Below are 18,832 nucleotides of genomic sequence, written 5' to 3'. Positions count from 1 at the left end.
ACAACTACTGTTTAATACGAACAATTAAAACCATAAAATGTGCAGTATATGGGCAACTTTAGAGCGATTACTACAACAACAACAAAAACGCCAAAACAACAATTGTGTGTATTCATGTTTCACATTTTAGTATATTTTGATATATATTGTCAGATCTTTGGGGGATGGAGCTGTAGGATCCCAGTGTTAGTCAAACAATGCTTGAAGAATGCTGTTCATCATGTAGAGGCTTTACATTTCCTCGTTCGTGAACACCAGCGTTTCTTCACCTTCTGCTAAGAATAAACCTTTACTGGTATTGTGTCACTATTGTTGAGGCGGCGACAGCTACAGCAAGTTACATAAAAGTTATCTAACATAAAAACAATTTTGTGAGTGTTGTTGTTGCGGAACTGAGGAAACCAGGAACTAAACCTGTTTTGACGCTACTCTTCAAACCCAACAAGCTGTCGTATGTAGACGTTCCCACTGTGACACACACAGTTTCACAGTCAGTACTTAAACGTGACTAACGTTGATGTTATGACATTCACTTCTATGATTACGGCTGGTTGATTATGTAATGTTGGTTATTTGGTTTGACGTTCATCACATCAATCTCCTGGAAAAGACAGGAACATGAATGACAGGAATTACAAGAATTATTTCTGCTTATAGATGGAAGTAGTAAATTCATTCATATTTAATCAATCGTCTACATGATGAAAGATTTTGCAATGTTTAGGCCATTTTAACCCTCTGAAATCCTTTATTTTTAAAATAGGCCACACCTGAACACGTTTGAATAATTTTGAAATAATACAATAATAACAGTAATGAAATACTGTGACCTATACTCTGCTTTAGATCTACAGTGGCAGCTAGCTACTGTCACAGTCATCACAGCTAAATAATTAAACAGGCTTTGTGCTGAGCTAAAAATAAAAAGAAATATCTGAAACTGGAATGAATAGGACGGGAATTCAGTAAATTATAGCACAATGGATCTTTATAACTTGATTCTTGTAATCGTCACTAGGAAATGCTCAGAACTTAACAGATAAAACTAATTTCTCCTTTCGTGCACCTTCAGCAGGGGAAGGTGTTGTGTGACTCTTTCAATGTACCTTCACCCTGGATGTGTTTCCTCCTTTGATTACCTTTAAAGATGTATTACAATCGGCCCTAAGGAAATAAGTTACTGTTTACATTACCTATGTTTTGGATATAGCTGGCTTTCCTTTTCTATTCTTTTTTTTTTTTTTTTTTAGAGCTGCATCGATAAATTGATTAATCAGCAAATTCCTTAATAATTGCGTAATTCTTGGTCATTTTTCAAGCAGAAATATAAAATATTTGCTGTTTCTAGAATTAAAATTGCCTGGATTTCCTGCTTTTTAGTTGTCATTTATGACAGAAAAGGAAAAGTCTTTTGAGTTTTGAATTGTTTGATGGGCGAAAAAGCAAACACGTCACTCAGGCTTCTGGCCATTTCCACTGGGAAATCACGGTTTTGTCAATTTTTCTTCTAGTTTTACGGACTCAACCAGAGGTCTTCAAAAGGGGGCTGATGTTTTTGTTTTTTTTAAGTTTAATGAAAGAATTTGAAAATTTCCCTAATTTTTTCCCACAATTATAAACATCTTCTTAATCAGACATATCGTAGGACAAATGGAGACAGAAGGCTTCATCTTTCAGTCAGCAATGCACACATTCAGCAATGCACAGATCTCTCAAGCTGTCCCTCCAAGCCTCTGCTACACAAAGAAGAGGACCCGCCCTTATCGCTGCTGAACCAATCACAAGGCCATATGTCACAAACCTGGCTCTGTCAGTTTCCCTGCGATCGGCTGTGAGAGTCTATTCAATCCCCAGCGAAGATCCCAGACACATTATTAAAGATGATATCTTTTGAAAAAACAAAACCAATGCAAAAAAAATGCCATTAACTTCACCAATTAGTCCTTGTGAAATCATTTTTTTCCAAGATATTCCTGGTCTGAGGGGTCTCTGCTCCATCTCTCCATCCGTTTGGAGGTTCTTGGCCTGAAAAAGATCGAAGACTCCTCAATGAAACAATTTATCATTTAATTGCACAAGTTATTGTCAGATGAATATATAACGAAAATAGTTGTTAGTTATAGGTTGGATATAGCTCTATGTGGTGTGTGTTGTTTTAATTTGAAATTGTTTTTCATGTAAGTGCTCTCATCTTGACAAAGAATAAGAAATCTTGTATCTCAAAGTGACTTTCCTAGTAAATAAAGGGTAAAACTAAATAAATTAATATAATGTTCCCAAAATGTAAGTGTATTCTTTCAGATACTTTAGAAAACAAAATGTTAACATTATTTTCCCCACGGAAAAACATATGTACTCTGATTCAAGCAGACCATAAAAAGATAAGATTTGATTCCTTTGTGTATTTAAACAGAAGTCAAATTATCTTCTCAATGACTCCAATAAATTGATAAAGGCAAACAACAATATGATAAACTGACAACCATTTCTCTGAAGCAAACCCTTCCCGATTGTATTTTTTTGAGAAGTCACAACATCCTTGTTCTTTTAAACAATGTCCATTTTGCTGAAAGTGCTGATAACTTGGCTGTGTTCTTACTAGCACAAGCATAGTGTTCGCAGTGCGTGGGGCGTTCAGTTACTCTGTTTAAGCCTTTTTACCATCAAATGCTTCAGAATAACGAAACATTTACCTCTCTGAGTGTGTTTATTCATGAATCACATCATCAGCCCTGTTACACAACCAAATATATGCCATTTCTTCTAATTACAAAGGACTCCAGTTAATTTGACTGTTAATCTTCCCCATTCCATTTCCTTCTTCTCCTCTTCTACTGGAAATTAGAGCATCATCATTGTTGTTGATGTTAACCAGTTCAATGAGTTGCATTGCATAACAAATGTCATAGTGGGCAGAAAGTGCTTACAGACTCAGAAAACAGCAGTCCTTTTCTAACTCTTTAACATATAAATCTAGTTGTGCGGCATAAAGGAGATATCAAAATTCTGAGGTTGTCAAGTGTGAGTTTTTACACTTAATATATTTCTGGCAGGGGCTGCACGGTGGTGCAGTGGTTAGCACTGTGGCCTCACAGCAAGAAGGTTCCGGGTTCGAGTCCCAGCTCGGCCACGGGATCTTTCTGTGTGGAGTTTGCATGTTCTCCCCGTGTCTGCGTGGGTTCTCTCTGGTACTCCAGCTTCCTCCCACAGTCCAAAAACATCAAGAGGGGACGAGGCTGATTGATACTCTAAATTGACCGTAGGTATGACTGTGAGTGTGAATGGTTGTTCGTCTCTCTATGTTGGCCCTGCGATGGACTGGCGACCTGTCCAGGGTGAACCCCGCCTCTCGCCCGTTGACGCTGGGATAGGCTCCAGCCCCCCCGTGACCCTTAATGTGTAGGAATAAGCGGAAGATGACGATGGATGGATGGATATTTCTGGCAGGACGTCATTTAAAATTGATCAAATCCCTGTTTCATTTTTCTGTCACCTCTGGTGATACAAAATTCCGCCTGGGTTGAAAAGGAATGCTTTCGTGCAGTAGACAGAAAATATGGTCCTTGACTCACATGCAATTCATTTTAAGGAACAGGTTGAAGGAAGTCATCTTGAGTAAATGCTAGATCTTTCTTCATAGTGTAGTTGGTTATGTAAAGCATCTTTAATAACAGCATCTCTAAAATGCCTTCGAAGACCTTACTTGAACTAAGACACCTCAGGAACGTGACTACATGGTATAAAACATGACTGAATCATATGAACACATAATCCTAACAAGCCATACTACGCAAATGTGGATTTGGGACGCTATGACAGTATTTGTGGTATCACTGTTGCTCATGTGATGCATGTGACACAGCAACAGTCCAGCTGAATGACCCCACAGGAGATTAGACACTGCATAGTAATTTAGTAATTTTAAAAGCCAATGTGTGTTCTGCTAATTCTATTCTGAAGCCTGGTAGTTTTAGACGTCAGCAGTAGTATTACAAACCACATCATGTGAAAATAAACAAATTTAAAAATTTGGAGTATATATAGTATATATAGTGTATAGCGGAGTATAAACAATGAATGCTACTGGGTCTAAGCACAGAGGTGACAGCACATAGTTAGCTGGTAAGTAAAATCAGTAGTTACAGGGAGCAGCTTGCGGCCTACATAAACAAAGAAACAAGACATAAACACTATAAAAATTCTCAAAATTATTTTGAATGTATAACATTTAGAATATTTAAATTTCAAATAAAAATAATAACAAGTAAAAAATATTCGGGCAAGCTGGGGCAGTATATGTAAATGTTTAATGCACACATAATATAGCATGACTACTGCTAGTATAATATTATTAGCTTGTTGGAGCAATATTACTGATGAACTTGGCAAGATACCACCCGTAATTGCCCAATAACAATGTACTATACATCATGAATAAATCTCTTATTTTCTATAGCAAAATCGAAATGTTTTAATGGTAGTAAATGCACACAAACATACAAGGAAAAAGGCAAAATTGGAGTTTCGTGTTCACCATGATTTACAGCGTATCGCTACATTTAACAGGCTATACACTACTGACACCTGGTGGTAAGTGTCCGACATTGCACTTAATACGAGCCTGCTATCAAACGAGTTTCAAACTCTTTTCACCATGATGGATTTTTTTGAGTCACACCAATACAGTACTTTACCACATCTGTTCATTGGGTATCATTTTGATGAAAAATATCTGTAAATAAATGTAGCCGTCGAAAAAGGTAGTACTATCCCTTTAAGAGCTGTGACCGGTAGCTCAGCGCCCAATCGCGGCGCGTAAACTGAACTGAATTGTTGTTGTCAGCATCTACCGGCTAGCCGAGCTAACATTTAGCCGAACCGTTAACATGACAGTATTAATTGGTCGCGCTCATTAAACTAATAAGTTAGGGTGCAATTTATATTCGTAGTTTACAGTCAGAAGAGAAGCAAGTTGCTCTCACCGGGTTTCCTGCTTCAGGAAAGATGACCTCAACACTGGTGAGTGAGTGAGTGATTTAGCTTCACGCAACTAACGTTAACGTTACAGGAACGGGGATTCTCATTACTTTTTAGTGACGTTACAGGAGGCAGAACAAACGAGTACATTACTAGCAGTTTTTGTGACCAGGGTAAATCACAAGTTGAGCTGAAGTATTGTTGTATTTAAAAATGTTCACTGACACATTAGACACTCATACCGTCTTGTCCTAAAACTTTTCCTTGACGCCGATGTTTAATGTCTTTATCATGACTTGTCCCCAAAGGTCACACAGTTGAGTGACGTGGAGGAACTATGGACATAAGTGGCATAAGTGCTCAAGAGACTAAAATAACTTCCCTTTGCCACATACACCAACACCATCTATAATATTAAAGTTATGCTAAATTGTACTAGGGTCCAGATAGTTGAGTATAATATTGTTATGGCAGTAATGTTGGGGCAAACGTGATTGATTACATGTGTGTACATCTTAAACATTGATTTGTTGAGGTTCAGTTGGGGGTTGGTTGTTTGGTTTGGGCTTTGCTCGAGGGCACCTCAGTGATCGTAATGATGGAGGACCCAGATTTATCCTCTTCAGTCATAAACTCACTTCTTTATTCACTTCTTCCCACTTGGAGTAAAATGCACGACTGATTTTTTTTTCCTTTTTTTGAATAAATTTGAAGAACACTTGAATATAATGTTTTTCCTTCTCAATCCTCTTCTCCAAAATGTACCAAATGCAACTCTTCCCCCAGCATCACAAATGGCTAGTTGTATGAGGCACACAGGGATTATGGGAAATGGCCTTTAGTGGAATGTCTTCTAATGTAAAAGTGCAAGAGGGGTACATAAGGGGGTCCTCCACACCTTAGCGAGGATATGTAGTGCATGTGCCGCTCTTAACACAGCGATTGTCAAGTCCTTATGAATTGTACTTCATGTCTTTTCATCCACTCTTGATGTTTTTACCTCAAAGTTAAGAAAAGACTTCTTGCACTTCGTAGGTTTAAATTTAAGTGGGTCTACTCTCCCCGTCTGAGGTTTATGATATTCTTTTATGCTGCTTTGAAATATTAGATGCATTATTTTCCCTTCAAAACGATGACTGTGGTCCAGTGCATTACACGCCATAGTGAATTTTAGCTGTGGATGTGGGAAGACTTAGAAACAGGCATGTCCTGAACAGCTTTGTGTGGTAAAGGTGATATATCTGACACCAAAAACAAAGTTTGATGGACACTGACTTTACAGATTATTGACCTTATTCGATTAAGACCTGTTTTGATATTTGACAAATCATTTCAGTCTTTTTTCAAAGCACAAACATCAAACGTCTGCTGGTTCCAGACTCTAAGTAGAAGGATTTGCTACTTTTTGTCTTGTATTATTGAAACTAAAAAGTATTGTAAGTTTTTGACTGATAGACATAAATAACTGTGAATACATCAGTTTGAATGCTCTTTATGAACCCATCCATTGATCAATTGTGATAATATCCTCCACATTGAGCGATGTTAAAAACAATAGTTGCAGCTTGTTGTAGTCTTTCCTTTTAAGTTAAGATTGTAACGCTTGTTGGAAGATCAAATGTGTCATCAAACAGTTTGTTGCAAAATGCTACTAAAACTCCAGTTAGACCTCATAATGCAATTATATATCTACAAATGGAATTAAAATTATGAAATTAAATTTGTAATAATCATATTGTATTAATTTGATTACCGCTTTCACACGGGTTAATCAAGAAATGCTGTGTAAATGGCACTGTCATTAGCAATATTCCAAGTCAAGCAAATACTTTGAAGAAAGTCTGGCTTGATTTAAAAAAAATAATGTAAGAATGACTATAGACAACAGAGGGGACCATGCAGGTCCCAACACATGAACTCTCAATACTTTGTCTTTTGTGCTTCTTTTCATTGGCGCAACGAATCAGACATAGATTATTTATTACACTGCACAATAAAAAATAAAATATAAATAATAATGATCCTTTCATGGATCTGGAGTCTACTTATGCATGATTATTATCTTGTATTTTAATATCTTAATTTGACAGCAAAGCTAATTCATAATTCAGTGAAGCTGTTTTTTTTACGTGGTGCATAGATATATACCAAAATAAGAGCTTACATTATTTGCACGATAGTTTATTATATAATATTTATACAAAGTATATAAAAAAATCTGATAAGCCAGAAAGTAAAAAGTCAAAAATAATACAGAGCGCATAACAGTAATGGATCATCACATTGTCATACTGCGTTAACACTCGACGCCAAAGTTGTCGAAGTATCTCATGATAATGGCGAGCTCCAGCTCTACGGTCCCCATGGCTACTGTGTGGAGTCTACATCTGTCCGCCCCGGTGTAGATAAGGTCCGGGTTCCGGAGCTGAGGGCCTCCGCCGACAAACTTTTCCGCTAACTGCTCCTGCCATGAGCCGAGCGGCCTCCAAGTCACACAGCTGATGCGGTGGTGTCCGGGGCTGGAGGGGATGTGGCTGTAGCCGTAGCCGTACAACTGGCAGCGGCCAAAGGAGTCCTGGTGCCACACTTGAAGATGAAGCTTCGGCCAGCCTTGGAGACCTCGGGTTGCGTAGTGGAGGTCGATCGGGTGACTCCAGTACGCCATGTCTCCGGTTTGGGGGATATCCACTTGAGTCTGACCCTCCTTTAGCCCAGATAGAAGACGCCATCCTCCCCCCGTATGAACACCCCATTTGCAAAAAAGGCTGTTCTGAGGGAAACCACTCGCCCCAACGATCTGGCCTAGAATGTGCAGCTCTGCCATGATACTAAAATCCACTCCCGCATAAACATGTGGCGCTAACTGTCCCTTTATTCGCTCTCGTTTTACGGCTAGCTTGTGCAGCAGCTAGCAGGGAAGCTCGCGTTTCCTTGGTAACCTTTCTGCTTGCATTAGTTCACCCCGAACGTTGTGTGCTAGGTAACACTTCCTGCTAGGCCGCTAACAAATCTCGCCTGACGCATAGAAATTGTTTGAGACCAGACACATTCTTTTGCTAAATCTTTGTATTTATGTACATTTAATGATCTACAATGTAATCTGATGGATGGAGGAAGTTTTGTTGCCAGACACAAGGATATAACGTCTGTCTAACAGACTAAGTTTGGGGCAAAATGAGTTACGGTGCATGTTGACGCTGAGGACAAGTCCATTGGCGGTGGTATTACTTTGAATTAACCTGAGCAAAAAATCCTATTGTGATTATTTTTGACAGATACTGCTGTTGTAAAATCACTAATACTAATAATTGCCTTTTAATGATGAAGCTTAATCATGCCCGTGTTATGTGTGTTCATTTGTCTTGTTCTCATTAGTCAGTCTAAAATCATTTGGACCAATTTTGAAATCAAATCCGTTCACAAAGACATTTATCGTTCAGCACAAGATGTGATGGTTTTGAAGATGATGATGATGCATTGTCCTGCAATCCGCAGGTTCTTTCTCTGGCTTTAATCTTTGGTTGATCTCTGACACCCAGATGATCAAAGCTCTCCAGGTTGAATCCTTAAAGTTCAAATAAAGCAGATAAATTGATACTACTTTTTTTCACGTACGTGTGTCTGGTTTTTGTTTGGAGCTGCTTTGGTCAAAGAAGAAACTGAAAGATCCAGAAGAAGGAAGGCTGCTTTAGTTTGACATTGTTGCCCCTGGTTGGACAGAGATACTTAACTCTTACTCTTAAAGGTAGTGTTTATATGAATAGCTGTTGGTGATTTGGTTAGCTGTATTTTCAGGGGAATTTTCATGCTGATTGCTTGTACTTAAAAGTCAAAGTACTTACTTGAGAAGCTATATCAAAATAATAAATAGAGGGCAACATGTTCAGTTGGTACGAGGTTCTGAACCATTACTCTTCTTGCTACCTAACTTTACTGAAAAATACTCAACATTTGAAGCCAGGTTCCTCTCACTCACGCCATCTTCCTCACTGTCTCTTTGCCTTTATAGTCTGACCCGACCCTAGAGAGGCATTTTAAGGGTCACAGGGACACTGTGACGAATGTGGACTTCAGTTGCAACATGAAACAGATTGGTAACTGCCACTAATTCTCTATGTGTTCGGATGTTGATTGTGATGCAGTTGAATTTTCCACGTTAATATATTGATTTATTTGCTTTTAATTGTGTTCTCAACTCACCCATGCTTTGCTCTCCTCTCCCAGCCACAGGCTCTATGGACTCCTGTGTGATGATTTGGAACATGAAACCTCACATGCGAGCTTATCGTTTTGATGGACATAAAGATGCCGTCACCTCTGTCCAGTTTTCCCCCTCTGGTCATCTGGTGGCCTCCTGCTCCAGGGACAAGACTGTACGCCTTTGGGTGCCCAGCATGTAATGAGTTTTCCTATTAAATCTCATTAGAAAATATGCAGCTTTCTTTACTTTTCTCTGAATGATGGGTTTGGAAGAACCAGTTCTTTGGTATGAAATCTTGTGAAAGATTATATTAAACTTAGGATTTGAAGTTCTTTTTATCTTATCATGTATGCACATAACTCTTTGCAAATTTAAGAAAGGTGTTGATTGTGATCTGAATGATAAGTCAGTCAATTGTCAGTCAAGTAACAAATCAGATCAATGGATATAAGGAAGCTGCTACAAACTCCCACCCCTAATGAAGGCAATGCAGTGGTTAATGTTTGGTTATTAAAGTCTGGTGCAACATGTTTAAATTTGATATGATTGCAATTATACATTCCACCGGCCTGCTTTGTCAAGCAGAAGATTGTTAAAACTACCACAGAGGACAATGATGCGGACTCATAAAAGCAATAAAATCCGACACTGAAAACTGTTCGTCTTCCACGTCTGACTGCATAGAGGAAGGCACACATTTCTGATGTTGTCTTGTTTTTGTGGGTCTACAGGAAAGCTGAGTCAACAGTATTCAGGGCTCACACCGCCACTGTGAGAAGCGTCAACTTCTCTGGTGATGGACAGAGTTTAGTCACAGGCTCTGATGACAAAACCATTAAAGTCTGGACTGTCCACAGACAAAAGTTCCTCTTCTCTCTCAACCAGCACATCAACTGGGTCCGCTGTGCCAAGTAAGAGACTGAATGTTTTCTGTAGTGTAGCTGGCACATCTTATTATTTAAACTGGAAATGGAAATGTGGCATATTACTAGTTTTTCACCTTGAATTTTCGATGCATTTCTCTCAGGTTTTCTCCAGACGATCGTTTGATTGTGTCTTCCAGTGATGATAAAACCATTAAGCTGTGGGACAAGAACAGTAGAGATTGTATACATTCTTTCTATGAACATGCTGGGTGAGTACCTCTGTCGGAAAGGTCACAACACCAGTGTGTACCGTGACATACAGTACCAATCAGAATGCCTACTCACTTATAATGACAATTATAGCATGATAGATGTAAGTGACAGTGATGAGCTTCAGTATGAGATGATTTTTAAATAGAATTGTTTGTCACGACTGTGGTGGGACCACACGTAAACAACTTGATCAAAGGCAAGAAACCGGAAGCCTCGTGGATTTTTCTCAGTAATTTCTTATTATTCTGCGTATGTTTGATAAACCCACTGAAAAAGATGCCTCTCTTGATTAAATATTGTGTATTTTTTTCCTGTCAAGTTATGCAAATCATGTGGATTTCCACCCCAGTGGCACATGCATTGCTGCAGCCAGTACTGACAACTCTGTCAAGGTATGGGACATCAGATCCCATAAGATGCTACAGCACTATCAAGGTATCAACACACCTGAGGCATTAGTACTTCTTTTTTTTATTTTTCTCAGGGGATTTTAATGCAATTTTAGTAAATGCAGCATCACTTGCAGTGTCAAATCCACAGCCCTCAAGCTTCTTATTTGGGGAGAAAATGTGTCTGTTTGCTTCTTCTCGTCATTCTTCCAAAAGAGCACAATAATGAGTCCACCACTCCTACTCGTATATGAAAACTCCTTGTAAGAATTTGTGTAAGAGCATCAGCTTCAAAATTAAGCTTCACAATGTGAGTGATAATCAAGATTAATGTTTCTTGCATATTCAATAAACAAAATGTTGAGGCCATTTTGTTGGTCTGCCTCTTAGTTGGATTGTTTTAATCAGCCTGCTTAAAAGGATTTCAGCCGTGAGATCTAATAATGGATAATCACATTTGTCTGAGGAGATGTGACTCTCCCCTCCTTCTGTTAGACAGCCATGGAAATGTTTGGTATCACTCTCTCAAACACTGCCAGTGAGATATACAGAATATGAGGTTTAAGAGATAAGATGTTCACATTTTATTTGTTAATTTTGATGCCAACCTCAATACATTTTCTTCAGTAGGTACCAATATTGGTATCTCTATATTTTGGCATATGTCATAGCATCTTTCAGCCAGAAGAGGGAGCTTGTCGCTCACTGTATGTCTGCTGTCCTCACATTGTCTCTGTCATGAACCCTTTCACATTCACATGCTAAAATACTCTCAAATCTGATTATCTGCTTGCTATAGGCTCATGATACCTTGCTTATTCCATTCGTTATGGCATTATAAAACTACACTATTTGTAGTCCTCTGACCTGATGTTAAGCCATTCTCAGGTTATATTGATGCACAGCAACAGGGCACTTCGACTGGAAACATGTTTATAAGCTAGACATCAAAATCTTTTGCGTCTGAGATTTTAGTTTATAACAGAAATAGACTGGAGAAAGATGGGAAAAGAAGCCAGTTTGGCTAGAATCAATTCCAGTTGCCCTTAAGTGTTCTGGATATACCCTGGCTTTTAAGACTGCGAATGGTCACAAACATTCTCAAGAATTTCAGACAATATCTTTTGTGATATTAATTACTAATTGTAGTTTTTCTCTTTGAAAGTATTATGGAAGCATCACCTCGAATCAGATAACTTAATAATTTGTCATCAAACAGGCAGTTTGAATAACATGAGTAAAAATGTCTGCACTGTTCTAAATGTTGTGCGTCTGTATATGTGTTTCTTCCAGTTCACAGTGGTGTGGTGAACAGTTTGTCTTTCCATCCGGCTGGTAATTTTCTCATCACTGCATCCAGGGATTCCACAATGAAGATACTGGATCTTGTTGAGGGCAAACTGTTGTATACATTACACGGACACCAGGTACTGGGACACACGCTAGGGATGGTTCATGATTTTCAAACACATACATTATGGAACTAATGTGACAAGCTGAATTTTATTCCTTTCTATCATGTGTATCCTTACGCATCTGTCTGGTGGTGTATGTGAACACAGATACTACAAAAACAATACTATGGCGAGCAGCAGGAGCTCACCTCTGCAATTTGTCACTATTTTTTGCAATAAAACCTCCATGTTAAAGGACAAACAAAAGAACTACACTGGAACAGTTTTGCCATCAAAGTAAAGAATGCTGGATTGATTACATTTATGGTCATGTGGAAAGTGAATGGCGTGAACATGTTTAATGTTTGCTGGGCTGTGTTAGCTTCACATTAGCTTGATTTTGTTAGTTTTCCATTAGCTTTGCTGCTAGCTCTGTAGGACATGAATGTGGTTGGATTGGTATTTGCTGAATATATCTAAAGTTTGCTATGTTGACTATCACTCACTCTGCTGCTACCACCAGCTGGCTAATGTGAAACAGAGAGGAACCCCTGTTACTGTCTTCTCAGGGATCTGCCACTGACATTTATTCATTCATTTACATGCATTCCCTTGCCTCAGCTTAAACCCTAACCATCACAACTGATGCCTAGCCGAAAACCATAAAAACTAGGACTTGACCCTCATAACCTCATTTAAGGTTTTTAGGCCCACAAATTTAGCCATGAGAAGCATGTCAGACCCCACAATTACAGTGGTTAGTTAATTTAGAGCACTCAAACACCAAATGACGTAAATGGTAAAGTGGATGGGTGGCATGGTGGTGCAGTGGTTAGCACTGTCGCCTCACAGCAAGCAGGTTCTGGGCAGGGTCTGGGTTCGAGTCCCGGCTCGGGCACGGGATCTTTCTGTGCGGAGTTTGCATGTTCTCCCTGTGCCTGCGTGGGTTCTCTCCAGGTACTCCAGCTTCCTCCCACAGTCCAAAGACATGCAATTGGGAAGTAGGCTGAAATTGACCGTAGGTATGACTGTGAGTGTGAATGGTTGTCTGTCTATATGTGTTGGCCCTGCGATGGACTGGCGACCTGTCCAGGGTGAACCCCGCCTCTCACCTGTAGCTGCGACCCTTAACAGGAATAAGCGGAAGAAAATGGATGGATGGATGGATGGATGGATGGTAAAGTGGATATCCTCTCCAGGCCTCTTTGCAGTTTCCCCAGTCATGATCGTGATGGGTCATTTCTCTGCTCAGTGGGTGTGCGGAGTTTTTTGATGTGGACTCTGTGTGTGAGTGTGTTTGACATATTGTTTGTGCATGTTTGATTTTCTAAAGTGTGTATGTGAATGTGTGTACAATGACTTTTTTTGTATGTGATGTATTTTAGTACTTGCCAGGCGAGCAGCCCACTCGTGATGACTCATCTCAGGGTTGTTGGAAGGAAACAGAACTGTTTCTGCCTCTGTTCCTGTGGATCCTCTCCTCCTCTTCTTCTTTTCCTCCTCTATGTTTCCGTCCCATTGTTTTGTCTGACTTAAATGCTACTTTCTCTGTGCTCTCCCGTGTCTCTGGGATGTTTTAGCTTTTCCACCATCATTATCACCTTCCTTGTCTACTTCTCCTACATCTGATGTTGTCACGATTCGCCTGGCTGGACTAGTTGGCTGGACCTACCCTCTGACTGTTTGTTTTAACAGCTGATGGACTGGCCTGCTGACCAGCTACAGTGGCTTGCCAGTACCACATGTGGTTTGTCTATTTTATCTATCCCCATTCACGTCACCTGTGCTTCTCTCCATTTACTTGGCTCCAACACTTCCCTCTTTGTTCAGATTAAAACAAAAACAAAAAAACACTTTCCTCTTCACACTTTCCAAATTGTCATCTCCTGCACTCTTGTTGGCATTTTTGGCTCAGTGGCAATTCCACCAATCTGTTGGTGCTGGGAGGCACTCAGGGTGTAAATTGTCTCTCCAGCCATGTAACAAGAGATGGAAGAGACCCCCATCTGTTCGGTATGGTTGTGTAGGTTTATGTGAAGGCTTACCTGTGTTCTCCTGTTTGCAAATTTTGGATCTGAAAATGCATGAAAGCTTTTTGAGAATGTTATTTGTTGGAACTACAGAATGTGTTGTTTACATTGCCTCAGGAGGAACTTAACTGGCTTGCTAGAATCATGCCATTTCAAGTTATTTTGTATTTCCGCTCTTCTAACAACTGACTTGAATGGTGTGATATGTAAACCAGGGATGAACAATATGGCCATTTCCATGCACAATTGTAGCTCATTAGTTGCTGCCGTGACGTCTGGCTTCATGTCATTTGTTTGTGCAAAATGTAGCAATTTTTTACCACCCAAGAATGAATAAAAGAAGCCCTGAATTGGTCCTAAATACCATAATGAGACATTAAGACCTTAAGGAACGCCATACTATAATTCTTGCACTGATCTGGAATTAAGAAAGGTGTCATTTCAGCTTTTTTTTTGTTTTGTTTTGTTTTTTGTAGACCTCAGCTAAAGATAGTGGAATAGTTTGAAATTGTATTGCCTGAAAGTAAAATGGACGATAAAGCACAAAGTATGCCTTGGGGTGTGGCTTCTTTGCATGTATCTCTTTCTCTTCCAGTGGTGACTTCCTTCGACTCAGTGGTTTGAATTGTCAAAATACCGAATGGTTACACAGATTTTTAGGAAAATCTGGTGTGATGACTGAATTGTAAAGTAGGGCTAGCGTGACCATCTGATGCGAGATCGTATCACCACTGGGAGACAATTTATGTGAAATCAAGCAGATAATAAAAGTTGAGTTTCCATTTGATTTTTTTTAGAAATGGCTGGCTCAGAATCAGCTGCAAGCAGCAATCGGACCGTTACAAATACAATTTTGAGTGGGCACTGTACTGTAAAAAATGCCAGTTAGGTTCATTGCCTGTGTGTGTGTGTGTGTGTGTGTGTGTGTGTGTGTGTGTGTGTGTGTGTGTGTGTGTGTGTGTGTGTGTGTGTGTGTGTGTGTGTGTGTACTTGGACATCTTAACCCATTTGAAATCTTTGTTGTGATATGGACATTCTTAAACCCTTTCCGATGGGTGGGGGTGTTAGGACTTTGTTTAGAGGAGGTTAGGACTAAATCAAGGTTGTAGTTTTAGTTGTGAATGATTGTGTAAGCAGCAGTGCATTCAGAATTAGTGCTATGTGTCAATTAATGTCCTCACTGAGATAGCTATAAATGTGTGTGTGTTTATACACACACACACACATATATATATATATATATATATATATATATATATGTGTGTGTGTGTGTGTGTGTATATGTATATGTATATATATATATATATATATGTATATATATATATATATATATATATATATATATATATATATATATATATATATATATATATATATATATATATATATATATATGTGTGTGTGTGTGTGTGTGTGTGTGTGTGTGTGTGTATGTATGTGTGTGTGTGTGTCTAGCCATGGCAAGTGCCAGCCTGTTAGTCAGAGCAGAGACAGAACACGCTGTCTGTCAGGCCGTTGCGTTGCCATAGTGACAATGTCTGCTTCTCTCAGGTGCTTCTGGGAAACCATTCCTCACCCAAACCAGCCTGTCTGGGTGCCAGCCACAGGACACAGCTCCTTTTCTTTTCCCAGCAGCCTCCATGTCCACCTCTTTTCCAATCTTGTTTGTTTTCTCCTCCATCCTGTCTTTAAACACAGTCAGAGGGCTCTAGCTGTAATTGTTGACCCCATTTTTCAATTGTGAGGCAGAGAAAAAATACAGACAGAGAGACAGTGTGATTTTTTTTTTAAATTTTGAACTCTGATTCATCTCTCTCACACACACACCCTTCTTTGTACTTATGTCTTTGTGAGTACCGTCAATGATATAATACTCTCTTGCTCCTTACCCTGCATGTAAGCAGAATAATTAAATGCCTAAGCCTAACTTGAGCCTAAAACCAGATGTAACCTAATTCAAACCATGACCCTGAAACTAAGTCTTGACCTTTAGGAATTTGAAGTTGTGAGGACCGCCAAACATGCCCTCACTTTCCAAAACTGTTCTCACTTGGTTGGCTTTAAAATACATAAAGAAATAAAATAATAATTCTGGTCCTCACTATGTCGCAAGTGCAAGAACACACACACACACACACACACACCTCACATCACATCCCCCAGCTGATCATTTTTGGCCCTGACCAGAGTCTGGCCTCAGTCCACCTGAGTCTCAGTTCTCTGTTATTGATTGCTTCCTTCAGCCCCCCCATCAACTCTTCTGCCCGTGCGCTCACACACACACACACACACACACACACACACACACACACACTCACGTGGAAAGAACCCACCAAAGAACAGTTAATCCTCTCAAGCTTTTGTGATGTCACTATATATATTTTTAAAGCAGTGCGTCTCCAATTCACACCCTTATTTGTGGGTTATCACATTCCCAGTGTTTTACGTTAGCACCTCGCTGTAGCCTAGCCTCGTTTGACAAAACACACTTATTTAATCATTCAAAGCAACTGTGTGGGGAGCTTGAAAATAAATGAATGAACAAATTATTCTTTCATTTGTGTTCCATTAGAATATCTTCAAAAATTCAAATCTATGATAACATAAAAAATTATATGTATAGACATTTTTTCCAGTGGTGTCTCACTAACGGGTTATCCCTAATAGATGCACACATTGCTAAGTGTATATCTGTTCAAGCTAACCATGGCTGCCTCTCTGGTTCTTTCCAGGGTCCAGTAACCTGTGTGGCCTTTTCTAGGACAGGAGAGTACTTTGCCTCCGGAGGTTCTGATGAACAGGTGACGATGGAGAATCGGACGTAGCTTATTCTCAGCAGCGTATAATCTGAGGTTGGACTACAATTTTGGAGCAACTAACAATGAGTATTAAATTTCTAGGTGATGGTGTGGAAGAGCAACTTTGATGAATGTGCCGACACTGTCAGGGTGCAACGCTCCACTGCCTCCAGCCTGCAGGTGCCACCAGCTAGCTCAACAAATCAGCCCACCTTTAACCTGCAGCCATCTGTCCTCCACGGCCAGGTTAGTTCTGACAGCAGGAGACAAATGCAGAAAAGTGTTCTGCTGAGATCCAGCATTTTATCTGTTCTCTTTGTACCCTCGCACCCATTGCTTTTCATCTATTTGAGGCACAAAAGTTTATGTTCACACAACTCTGTTGCTTTCAGTTAATAAATATTTACACACATTCAGGCTCAGTCGTTACATTTATATGATAGCATCACATTATTGTGTTTATCTGACTAGTCTTGGAGTATGAATCCAGTTAGCCACTTGCTTCATCCTAATAGTTTCTCCTTTTAAAGCAAAATTTTGTCTGATGTGAATAGAACAGCAATACTCACAGTTTAGTTGATTTTGCTTCTTTGAAGCTGATCCTTTGGAAGTTTGAAATCTCATCCAGGAAAGGATTCCAGTAACAGCATTTTATCATTTCAGAAACCTGAGCCAGATACTGCATGTCTCTACTTGAAAAAATTTAGGATGGGATAAACTGCATATTGGCAATTTCTTCTTTTATTCTTCAAGTTGTAATAGCAGTGTGACTAAGATTTCTTCAAAGGGTTGTTCATGGAGGAAACAGAAACTGTGATCTGAGTTGTTTTCATACACATACAAAGATACAAATATATCTGTAAAAGACAAGTGTTGGCTGACTAAAATCAACTGCCTGGAATATCGGTCGGCCTCTAACATGCACATAAACCCGTTGCTGCTTATTTCCTCCTTGTATATCCATCCTTTGAAGTCTGCAAGTGGCCCAAAGCTACGTTCAAATATCTCATGCATGGCAACAAATCACTTCTCAGTCCTGCATCTCTACACTTTGATATAGAAGAATTTAACCCGCTTCTGTGACCTCATGAATACATTTAAATATTAATCTGTGCTTATGTTATGACTTCATCCTCTAATGTACCCCATCCCAGAAGACCCCATCGCGACCAAGGGGTTGGACCCAGGAGATTTTACTTGGGTCACCAAATTGAGAGTCAAATATAATGGAAGGCTCTTGATGTCGTGAATCACAAGGCTTTCTCTGACATTATTCTCTTAGAAGAAGGTAAAGATATGACGGAATAACAGAAAACAACCATCCGAAAATAAGAAAAAACCAAAAATTTAAATGAATTTTAGCAGCAGAGATTAATGATGTTGAAATATTAAAATAGAGCTATGCATCACACAGAGGGGATTTCAGCTCTGACTGCTTCATCATGAGGGCGAATATCACACACACACACACACACATACACACACACACACACACACACACACACACACACACTACTCAATCCTCATGTCTCTCCTGTTTTTAGATCCACCCACAGTGAAAATCCTCCACACTATTGACAATCAATAAATGCTCACTAATACTGAGCAAGTGTCTCTTAGTATCAAGACTATTTGGAATTATTTGTTTGACATGTTTTAAGCTGTCTTTTCTGTCAGTCAAATCTGATAGATAGAAAGAAGAGTGCCACCTTTCACAGTTTTCAGGGACTTCATGAAGTTCCTTGTGTTACTTTCTGTATCAGCCATGAAAGTTTATTCATCAGCAGATTTCATTTCCAGAAAGGTCAATTGAGCTTTTATTAAAACAAAAAAAAAAATGGAAATATGAGTAATATACTGGAAAAGTGGACCCAAATGCTGAAATGAGACATTCACTGGAATTC

At 39.3% G+C, this 18,832-nt stretch overlaps 2 protein-coding genes and 1 long non-coding RNA gene across 6 annotated transcripts in view; 1 reads left to right on the top strand and 2 right to left on the bottom strand.

Moving 5' to 3' along the window:
• Nucleotides 1–47: 47 nt before the first annotated feature.
• On the bottom strand, nt 48–5,392 carry LOC147268294 (uncharacterized). Its single transcript, XR_015112121.1, has 3 exons — nt 4,983–5,392; nt 1,802–2,025; nt 48–601 (listed from the first exon to the last, which is right to left on the bottom strand). It is a non-coding gene; the product is annotated as an uncharacterized LOC147268294 (long non-coding RNA).
• The window catches only part of poc1a (POC1 centriolar protein A), a 30,347-nt gene continuing 16,146 nt past the window's right edge, over nt 4,632–18,832 (top strand). The window contains exons 1-10 of one of the 4 annotated variants that reach the window (XM_086199759.1): nt 8,184–8,198; nt 8,616–8,722; nt 8,987–9,071; nt 9,202–9,373; nt 9,910–10,089; nt 10,206–10,313; nt 10,637–10,752; nt 12,000–12,133; nt 16,863–16,931; nt 17,031–17,174. In XM_086199759.1, coding sequence (XP_086055885.1) covers nt 9,059–9,071; nt 9,202–9,373; nt 9,910–10,089; nt 10,206–10,313; nt 10,637–10,752; nt 12,000–12,133; nt 16,863–16,931; nt 17,031–17,174 — 936 coding nt within the window. In that variant the 5' untranslated portion in view covers nt 8,184–8,198; nt 8,616–8,722; nt 8,987–9,058. Of the gene's footprint in view, nt 5,020–7,995; nt 8,199–8,296; nt 8,723–8,986; nt 9,072–9,201; nt 9,374–9,909; nt 10,090–10,205; nt 10,314–10,636; nt 10,753–11,999; nt 12,134–16,862; nt 16,932–17,030; nt 17,175–18,832 lie in introns of those variants that run through there. The other 3 variants (XM_086199757.1, XM_086199756.1, XM_086199758.1) reach the window with 3 other exon arrangements.
• On the bottom strand, nt 7,149–8,365 carry b9d2 (B9 domain containing 2). The gene has a single exon (XM_086199760.1). The coding sequence runs from the start codon at nt 7,799–7,801 to the stop codon at nt 7,274–7,276; it is 528 nt and encodes a 175-aa protein (XP_086055886.1). The 5' UTR covers nt 7,802–8,365; the 3' UTR covers nt 7,149–7,273.

The sequence above is a fragment of the Aulostomus chinensis genome, chromosome 3, assembly GCF_037954235.1.
Source record: "Aulostomus chinensis isolate RoL2024-O1b breed Wild chromosome 3, RoL_Achi_v1.0, whole genome shotgun sequence".
Classification (NCBI taxonomy): Eukaryota; Metazoa; Chordata; class Actinopteri; order Syngnathiformes; family Aulostomidae; genus Aulostomus; species Aulostomus chinensis.
The sequence above is the reverse complement of the archived record's forward strand: the minus strand, read 5'-3'. Positions and strand labels throughout refer to the sequence as shown.

What these genes read in the sequence shown, in the direction of transcription:
- b9d2 (XM_086199760.1), bottom strand. Translation starts at nt 7,801, where the DNA reads ATGGCAGAGCTGCACATTCTAGGCCAGATCGTTGGGGCGAGTGGTTTC.